Here is a 10,298-nt window from a genome sequence, read left to right on the forward strand (position 1 = left end):
ATGTTTTTGCATAGACATTGATTCAAGTCAGACTCATGCAAATAAACAGACGAGAGACACGTGGACGAGAAACAGAAAGAGAAATGAAGAAAACAAAAGGTGTGAGCGTGGAGAGGACCGATGAGTGACGTGATTAAACACGGTGTCCACAGTTCAGTTCAGTTCAGTTCATCAACAAGGTTATTTGACTTTATAAAAATAAGTGAGTTTGTTTAATATACCACATTATTATCATTATTTTTAGAAACAAAGAAAAAGGAACAGAGAACTCTACACATCGACAACCCATCGAGTTAAATATGAATGTATTTGTTACAGTTGAAAAGTACACACACATATATTTGCTTGCCAATGTGTAGCTACTCATCCGGCTCTGTTTAGTATTGCTTTTAGTTCACACTGTCAGTGAAGAGGGAGTCAGTGCAACGACCAAGGCCTGTGTGTGTGTGTGTGTGTGTGTGTGTGTGTGTACAAGTCAGATGGTTGGATCTGTAGGAGTGCTAATTTAATCGTCAAGATCATGTGTGTGTATTTACATGAGTGTGTGTGTGTGTGTTAGTGAGGCCAAGCAAACATGCAGCATTAGTCTCTGACACTCCGGCAAGGACAGTAAACCGAGCTGAGCATCAGTTTAGTTTGAAAAGAAAGAAAAAGGACATAAATAAAAGGACGTTGCTTTTTACTTTCACACACAGAGGAGGGACTCTCTCTGCCACAGAACTACAACAAGTAGAACAACCCCGATCCTGATGTGCTGATCCACTGATCAGCAAATGGGCTCGTTTATTCTCCCTTTTACATGCAACATGATGGAAATGTTGTAATCGTCACTGCCTAATGTTACTGTTGGAGCTGCTGCAGGTGGAGCTGGTTTAAATAACTTTATTGACTGTTTCATGGCGTCTTTTGGTTGCTAGGGGGTTGTATTATTGTACCTTTTAATAGAGGCAGCTGTGTAGATGGCGGTGATCTGTGAGGCCATTAAATCCTTGTGACAGTTGTTGGACAATTGGATTCTTTTCACTAGGTTACTGATTTGTTCTGTTGCGCCATTTTCTAAATGTCTTCTTCACGTCATACAGCCAGGTCTCCCTTGTGCTACGCTACACTGCCCCCCACAAGTTTCGGTGGTACTGCTCCGTTTTGTCCTTATCCATAAGGTTTCAAAAAACGTGAACAAATATGGTGAAATGAGTGCAGAGTACAGACAGAAGGCTCCATATCTAACACTGAGCATAAACGAGTCTAGATGCAGCAGGAGGGACAGCAGTGATCAATATCCAACAGTTTACCTAAAAGTGTAAAACTAAAGTCTGAAAACAGTGACGCACAGCAGTGGTGGAAGAAGTACTTTACAAGTACCTGTACAAGAATGTAACGTTCTTGTTACAAGTAAAAGTCCTGCATTTAGAATCCTACTTAAATCAAAGTGCAGAAGTCTCATCAGCAAAAAGTACTTTATAGTTTTAAAAAAAATGTCTTTGTCGTCTCCTACGGTCGTATCTCGCTTGAACTACGCTACACTGCCTCCATGTTCTCCTGTGGTATCGCTCTGTTTCATTTGTATCTGCAAGAATTTTGGCATTGTGAACAAATAAAGACGAAATGAAGGCAGAGTACGGACAGCGTGGATTGCAGCAGTCAATTTCATCAGTTTTGATACTGGTAATGTTTCTCGTCTCTACTCTTATCCACACTCAATTTTGTAAAAACATTCTCAAAGAAATTCAAGATTTTTTCTGGTATAAATGGTTAAAACAAACATCTAGGAGAAGTACAGTGATGAACAGTAACACTAGCCGACTGAAAATGTCTAACTGAATGAACAATGTTTTCATAAAGATCTGAGCACAGACTGCTGCAGCGTTGGTACTCATCCCTTCATGAATATACCTTTTCTACCAACCTTACAGCTATAATCAGGTGGTTTGGATGTCTTACTGTATTCATACACCACAAAATGTTCCATCCTTCATGTTGTGCGTGATTGAAGGCTTGTCCCTTATATCTGCAGGAAAAGGTGATTTAAGTGTGTTAAGCTGGATTTCGGCTGCCTGCTGTCACAGTGTGGTCCTTGATATATCTGCTGAGAGCTGACAGGGTTATTGATCGATGGTACTGAGCGAGGAAGGAGTTTACAAGATGCTGACAGGCTCCTCGCTGCAGTTACTTCTCCATACAAAGGGATTAAGAAGAAAAATCATATTTGACTGTTTCTGTTAATTTCAGGCAACTGCAGCAGCAACATGTTGCACTTTTAAATGAACGCCACAGAATATGAATGATCTTAATCTGTACACATCACCCTCTACAGGAAGTGGTGTTTCTACTTTCTTCTAGTTCTGTGGATGAAAGTTGAGAAGCAGGTCGACATTTACAAACACAAGTCCCCGGTTAGAAAGTGTGTGTGTGGTAAAATGTCCAGTTTGAGCTCACAAGTGAAAACACTACTCTTCTATCTAACAAAAACATCTGGTTATTAGCATAAATCGTACAGTGATAATTTTTTTTTTTTTTTTTTTAAACCCAAAACAAAAACAAGTTAATTTTGTTCACACAACTAAAAAAGAAACAAACAAAAAACAGTTGACAGTATTTACCTGCAGCCATGTTGGGAAAAGAAAGATATTTAGTATTCTAAAAGTGTAAATGTAATACTCCTCTTAATAAGTTAAAAAATAATTTAAACAACACATTTCAAATGAGAATTGTGAACAAAAACAATTACAGACTGTTAAAGCAAAAAGACGTCTTTAAAATCTGTTGCAAGTTTTAAAAAACTCTATACAACAAATACTAAAACTAAAGACAGGAACAGACAGGAAGCAGAAAGGAAGTAGTCATATACAAGTAGACATCATTGTATACAAAAGCCGAGTTGTTCAGCTCAGTGTTAGTGACCAGTGATATAAACTCTCTGAGGGAATATTTCATATTAGTCAATAAATATGAGAGTATACAATAGAATAAGGAGCGAGGGACAAAAAGAGAGCAGGAAACAGACGAGGAGGGAAAAGCTGAATAGTCTCTATGGCTTTTACAGGCTTTGTGGCCCAAATAACCTTTAACATCAGTATCATCATACAGTAGCTGCAAACACCCAGCGAACCCCTGAACAGTCACTCTGATACGGGCGGAGCTACAAAAACAAGTCAGGAGTAAAAACTTCAACAAAACAGACAGAGTGGGATTATTGGAAAATAACGATGTGACAGCCTCAAAGACTCGGACCTGCTGGGAGGGTTCGGATTCTGATGAATTTTATGTCTCTGCATGCACTTTACGGTATTGTTTAACCATGAGCTCATTCAGTTATCACCTTTAAACCTTTGAGTTTCTCCTGTTTGTTTTTTTGATTTCAATTTCCATGTACGATGTAAGAAAGTTTAAACCAGTGGTCCCTACTTTTGAAACCTTTATGACCGTTGGAGAGTACCAGCAAAAAGCACACACACTCATAGAACATGAGTTACATCCAGTAACTACTAACTTTAACATTGTGAGACAGCTGCACCAGCTTTAGGTTAGGTTTAGGAAAAGATCATGATTTAGGTTTAAATAAGCATGCGTAATGTTATTTAAGTTACATACGTAATGAAAGTTAAGCACATTATGTAAGTTAACTTACGTAGCTACAGAAGTTGAAATAACTCAACATCGACATTTGGTCTCCTGTGTGAAAGTCCTGTGTTTGTTTGGACCATCCACCATACTATGTAGATTTGTTGCCCTTTATGCTATGTCACCTGACTCTCTCCTTTGCTCCCGTCATAATTACTACGGCCACTAGAGGTCACTACTGAACAATATACACAAATATGGATCGCAATAAGCTGCTTGCATGACTTAGCTTTCGATGGCTTTAATGAACAGCAGATGCACCGATTTACCGGCCGTACATCACTATCAGCTGATATTCGTCTTGCTGTCTGCCATCAGCCTATCAGCAAATAGAGTGACATTTACAAATGGCGGCGGTCGATGTTTTTCTGTCGTGTCTCATCAATTTCGCGCAGGCTAAAAAGCAGGGCTGTTAGCAGCCGGTGGTTGGAACTAACAGCAGACAGAGGTTGCATTGAGTTACGTTATGATGCGTTCAAGCTCTGTTCTGTAGAAATGACCACTTGGCGAAGATAAATTAAAGCCTTATCATGATGCGTTCACATGTGATCTTGTAAATGTAGTTTTTTGGTGAGAAACTTTAATAAATTCAGCTGTTTGAGGGAGAAAATTGTTCATGTGTTCACAGCAATATAAAACAGATAACAGAGAGGGAATGTTTTTCATAAAAGGTTATTTTAAAGGATGTTTTAATTATGTGTATAATTTTTAAAATTAAGATTACTTTGTTTCCCTGTCAGAAAAAGGGAAATACAAAAAAAACATTGGTTTCAGATATCAGTGCATTTTTATTGAATAGTTTTTTGTTTGCTGGAAAAAAGACTTTGACATTCTTACACAAATTTTTGTGTAAAATGTGAGTAATTTTCTGTGGTGGTTTTGGTGAGGTCATCTGAATATATGTAGCAATAAACAGTATTTCCTTGTATGTACATTTTTTCACATTTCTAATTGTAGCTCTGTCATAGTTTGTCATATTATGAAATAATTTAGTAAATATTAGTTAGGCTCATTGGTAAAATGTGTGTCAATAGTATCATTAGCTCAGATTTTGGTTGTACAAAAAAAAAAACCCGAACCAAAACCGGCTGCAGGGATTTTACTGGTCTGAATGAATCTGTAGGACCGACGACACTCACAGGAGTTAGTTCGGTGGTTGTTCATGTACACTGGAGATGAGACAGCAGCTCTCTCTGATCATATGTCTGGAATAACTACACTGCTCTGACTGATAGATGTCTGGGCCCTAAAACTCTGTAAAGCCAAAGCCTTGCTCTCCATGTGAAATCAGATTTGAGTTCTTTCGGTGAGCTCAGACTGTGCTGAGGGTGAAGATGTATCAGGATTTCTTTGAGCTCTTTTTAAAGTGGTAAATCTTTCCGTCTGTTGCTCCGACAGCAGCTTCTGATGGCTGGTTTCTGTGAGCTGTGATGTCATTAGCTGGGGTATAACCGCATATTTAACAGTTTAACACTGTGATATTGATATTCTCTGTTAATGTCATTATGCCAGCTTAAGTGACGTAGTATATGAAATGACTTTGTTGTCTGGAGGTGGAGGGGAGGGTGGATGGCGTGACATCCAGGCCGCTGTTCCAGGCCAAAACCAGTTGTGATTTAACGAGTCATTGCTGCATTTCCAGCAGCTTTTAATGCACCAAATATAGGTGTTTTTAGTGACCTGTTGCTGTTTTACCAGCTGGGATATTGCCACAAAAAGCAGCTGATTTTACTGAGACAGAGCTGTGTTTCCAGCGACCTTTTTGGCACCAAATGTGGATGTTTTTTGGAGACCCTTTGCTGTCGTTCCAGCAGGGATAGTACCATGAAAAGCGTTTGCTTTTTTCCGAGACAGAGCTGTGTTTCCAGCGAGTGTTTAGGCACCAAATATGGGTGTTTTTAGCAACTTGCTGTTGTTATTCCAGCTGGTACTGTGTAACCAAACCATGTATTTTAAGCCAAAACATGATCTTTTCCTAACAAAGTGGTTTTTGTGTCTGAACATAACCACACATTAACCACAGAGTTGTTAAAACGTCAAGTTTCAGCGTGTCCCCTACGTAATAATGTGCAAATGTCACATCCCTATGGTTAGAAACGACATTTTTTCCTGGCGACTGCGTTGCATTTAAGGAAGATAATAAAAATGTTGCCTGTTTCTAAGGTGGTAGTTTGTGCAGTATAAGAAGTTGACATTTCTCATGTTGGTTGGTGGTGGACTGAACTTTAGAGGAGGAGGTGTTTTTCTCTGCGTTCTAGAGCATCTCATTCATAGCCTGGTCAACATTCAGCACCAACAAACTGCACACAGAGACATAAAGACACACATGAGTTTGTGTGTTGGAAGTAGAATTTGTTTCTCAAAGATTTCCTTAAAAGAATCTACAATGCAAAGGAGGCATGAGATAATGCAAAGTGTGATGTGTGACTCGACTTTCTGAGTTATGGCTGTGTTGAAGACCACTTATCTACAAGGGGGTAGTAGAGAGGAGTCAGCGACCCTGAGACGTTTATTAAACCAGTGAGAATCTGCACAGCAACATGCAGCTTTGACGCGTTAGCGATGCCTAACAAATGAAAGCATCACAGTAGCTGTTTGTAGTGATCCATCACCCTTACTGTAGGAAGCTGCTGTACAGGATTGTCTACGTTTGCATTGAGACATAAAAAAAGTCAAAAATATCCTACAAATAATCAGTGCTCACTGTCGGGATCGTCAGTGACACTGTGTTGGATATTTCTGTCTGTTTCAGTCTTAGTATCGGCGCCGTTTTCACCTGACTTTGAGGATTTACGAGCTCATAAAACTTTATGAAAAAAGCAAAAAGCTAACACAAATGTGTTGTTTGTGTCCCGTAGAAAAGGTCAAGAAAGCAAGATGGAGGGTATTATTTCTTCATCGTCTATTTGTTCTTTAATTTATTTTTCCCATGTGGAGCTTAGATGGATATCAGCATGAAAATTTGACAGCCTCGCTCACTGCATTACTGATTACCCATGAGCCACTGCAATCTGGTGTCTGGCTGTCACACAGAGTGCTTAACTGGGATCAGTTAACAGAGTGTGGCAGCAGGTTCTCAGTTCATTAAGGCTGTTTTTATCAGTCTGCAGATGACGACTTCTTTTTCATAGTTTTTTTGTAGTTTACATTAAGGTTTTTCCTCTTTGGCCGCACTGTGTCAAGCCATGATGACATGTTTGCACTGTAGTCTGACTCCGCCCACCAGTCCACCCTGTGGTTGTATGACTCCGCCCACCAGTCCACCCTGTGGTTGTATGACTCCGCCCACCAGTCCAGTGTCTCTGACAGTCTCCATCCATGTCAGTGAAAACATGGATGCTTCACACACAGAAGATCTATACAATCAGCACAGTTTCAAGATTAGAGTCACCAATTCAGTATCTGACCAAATGTCTCCCCTTCTGTTCCTGAGATATGACGTTAAAACATGATGATGTCACAGTCAAGATGACCTTTGACCTTTTGGATGTAAAATGTCATCACTGCATCATTTTATTCTGTTCGACATTTGTGTGAAGTTTTGTCATAATGAGTTTAAATTCTTGAGTTATGGCCGAAAACATATTTTGTGAGGTCACACTGACCTTTGACTTTCGATCACAAAATTCTAATTAGTGTATTTTTTGGTCCAAATGGACGTCTGTGCCAAATTTGAAGAAATTCCCTCAAGGTGGTTTTGAGATATCATGTTCATGAGAATGGGATGGACGGACTGGTGTATGTGCGGGTGTATGTAGGTATGAACAACCTGGAAACATACTGCCTCCCATTACGGCTCTCGTCAGTCAGCGTGGAGGCCTAATAAAACAGGTCTAATCAAGACTCAGTGCTGCTCACGGACGTACACGGCGTGGCTCAGTGCAACTAACCCCAAGATAAACCTTACTGTCATTATCATCACATCATAAATCATCCAATGATCCCACTTTGACACCAGACAGGAATAAGAGATGGAGAGGCAGAGGAAGAAAGAGAAGTGAAATAACAAAAGAAGGAAAATAAGAAGTGCCCTTCCATCTAAAAACCAGCCTCGTCCCCAGAAGCTACCTCAGTGATGCAAACTCATCCTCTCATTCCCTCTCCCTCATCAGTACGGCGCAAACTTCTGTCTCTCCGGCTTCTTCATCCCGTTGGCTGAGGACGAGATCTTGGCCGTGTAGGACGCCAGGGCCGCCGCCGCGTGAGCCTGAACCGGAACGGCTGCCGTCGCCGCCGTCTGCATCGAACCTGGTAACATGGGAGCCCCGATGGCTGCAGCCGCCGCCGCCGCCGCTGCTGCTGAGGCAGGAGGGGTGGAGAGTGCCAGGTAAGGGATGGATTTCATTCCCAGGAGGCTGGAGAGGGGGAGGGCGTAGGGAGCGCCCAGCATTTGAGCGTGGGGCAGTGCGGCGCCCATCGCTGCCAGGGGGGAGGAGGAGGAGGACGAGGCAGGGGGGGCGGGCTGGGTGAAGCTCATGGTCAGGTCAACGGGAGACGGCATGGAGGAGGACTGGGCGGTGGATTTGGCGGTCTCTAAACTGGAGGAGGGGAAGGGACGGAGGGAAGGAGGGAGGGAGGGAGGGAGGAAGAGGTTGGGAGAGGAGGTGGCGGGAAGGGTGGAGGAGGGGAGGAGGGGAGGAGAGGGGTAAGGGAGAGGGATTTTGGATGGAGAAGGGTTAGAGGGTTAAATAAAAGACATGTTAAAAAAAATCAAGAGTAAAAACCAAAACAAACCCAAACCAAAAAAAACCAAACAGGATATTTTGGAGAGTAAAGATGAAATAAAGGAAATCTGACAAAACTAAAATCATAAGACAGGTGTGTTTTGCTGGAGGTTGCAACAGATTATTGTAGGGAGTTCGCTGTACGGATGGGGGGTGTGCTGTATAAGTTGGGGTGATGGCTTGGGAGGGGGCTTAGGGAGGAGGGAACAAAACCATTATAGATATATTAGGATGGAAGCTTTGTCAGAGATGATGCTGGTTCAAAAACAGGAAGAAGAAGAAGAAGCAGGAAAAAAACACAAGAACTGAGTTATTCTTTTAGAGAGCTGAAGTCCAACTCCACGTCCAGGTTAGCATCTGTGTGTCACGTGGTCATAATGTGAGCAAAATGGATATCAACCACTGAAACATTTACAGCTCCAGTGTGTCAGATTCATGGAATACAGTCTGTTTTCTTTGGTGTATAATCACCTGAAAATAAGAATTTTTGTATTTTCGTTACCTTCAAATGAGATATTTAAATCTACATAGGGAGCAGGTCCTCGTCTACACAGATCGCCATGTTTCTACAGCGGCCCAGAACACACAAACGGCTAAAAGAGCGCCTAAAACACAGTTTTTTTTTGTGGGGGTTTTAACATTAAAGTGCTTTATTTAGTATTTCAACCAGTTTAAATTGTGACATTTTCTTAGAGTTTTCCCTTAAAGTTAAGACTAGGTCCCTGTAAAGATAAAAGTTATTCACAAAGTGTCTCAGACCTTAAAAGAGCTCCTCAGGTGACAAACTGTTCGGAGCAGGGAGGAGGACTTTAAGAGCTTTAAGAGCTTCTTAATCAGAGGAGAAAATCATGGAAACACAAAGAGGTCAGAGAAATATTCTCCTAACACTGGCTGACAGTGAGTTAATGAGATGCTACAGATCAGATTGTGCATAATGTTTGTGGTCGATCTCGTTCAGGCTACAGACATTTCCCGTTCAACACAACAACACTATAATACCAGAAACAAAATGAACACTGAGATATCTGGAAAACTGGAGGCAAAAGTTTTTGTCTGTCTTTCTTGAGGAAGTGTTCGGTGACCTTTCAGTGTTTTTGGCCAAACGTGGCTGTCAGGCTGAGATTGAATATGAGCCAGGTCAGCCCCAGATGTGCTCTGCATGTTTCTACACCTGCATGACTGCGTTTCCTTCTCCAGGTAAGAGACTGAGATGCAGATCACATCTGATCTTCAGGGGTAAAGGGGAAACATCATTAGGATACTGTTTAAACAGCACTGCTGGAGGTCAGCAAATTTCTCCTTTAATATTAATTTAGATTTAATGCGTCACCTGCGTTTAAAGAAAGTGAGGCTGATGTTTAAGATGGAGAGAAGGAAGAAACAAAGGAGAAACCTGTTACTGAAGCCAAACGGCATTAACAAGAAATCTTAGGGCTTCAAAAGTCACAGTTTGGAGCTCAACCACAAACTCTCATGTTTATATATGTCTATGCTGTAAGCTAACAGAGAGAACAGCACTGTGTAAACAATGTTTACAACATTTCAATCAATGAGCATCTAATTGCACAAAGAAATTACCATCCACGTTTACACAAACATTAAAGTAATATCAATATAGCCAAGTTCTCAATTAGTATTTAGTATAAAAAATACCCGTGTTAAGGGTGTGTAGAAGTGCTGCTCAGTGGTATTTGAATTATACCAGGGCTGCTCCCCAATATAGTGACACAAATAGAAAAATAACACAAAACTAAAGTGAAACTCTATCAGGAGCTGCACCTTGTCAAAATAAATCCAAACCTATATGACTGGAGCATGTGTGACTTTACTTTGAAAGGACAGACACAGGAAGTGTCCACGCTCAGCAGTCAGACAGGAGTCAGGTTAATTTCCAGGGCTGGTACCTGCGGTTATTCCACAGGCTAGTTAATAACATGTCGGGCAGGAAATCCA

At 41.1% G+C, this 10,298-nt stretch overlaps 1 protein-coding gene across 3 annotated transcripts in view; it reads right to left on the reverse strand.

The window, feature by feature from the left end:
- Positions 1–10,298, reverse strand: part of pcbp4 (poly(rC) binding protein 4) — a 536,281-nt gene that overhangs the window by 310,802 nt on the left and 215,181 nt on the right. For 2 of the 3 annotated variants that reach the window (XM_050037692.1, XM_050037691.1), the window contains exon 15: positions 923–8,159. In XM_050037692.1, the coding sequence (XP_049893649.1) occupies positions 7,730–8,159 (430 nt within the window). In that variant the 3' untranslated portion in view covers positions 923–7,729. Of the gene's footprint in view, positions 1–922; positions 8,160–10,298 lie in introns of those variants that run through there. The other variant, XR_007569440.1, reaches the window with a different exon arrangement.

This window comes from Epinephelus moara, chromosome 24, assembly GCF_006386435.1.
Source record: "Epinephelus moara isolate mb chromosome 24, YSFRI_EMoa_1.0, whole genome shotgun sequence".
Taxonomy (NCBI): Eukaryota; Metazoa; Chordata; class Actinopteri; order Perciformes; family Serranidae; genus Epinephelus; species Epinephelus moara.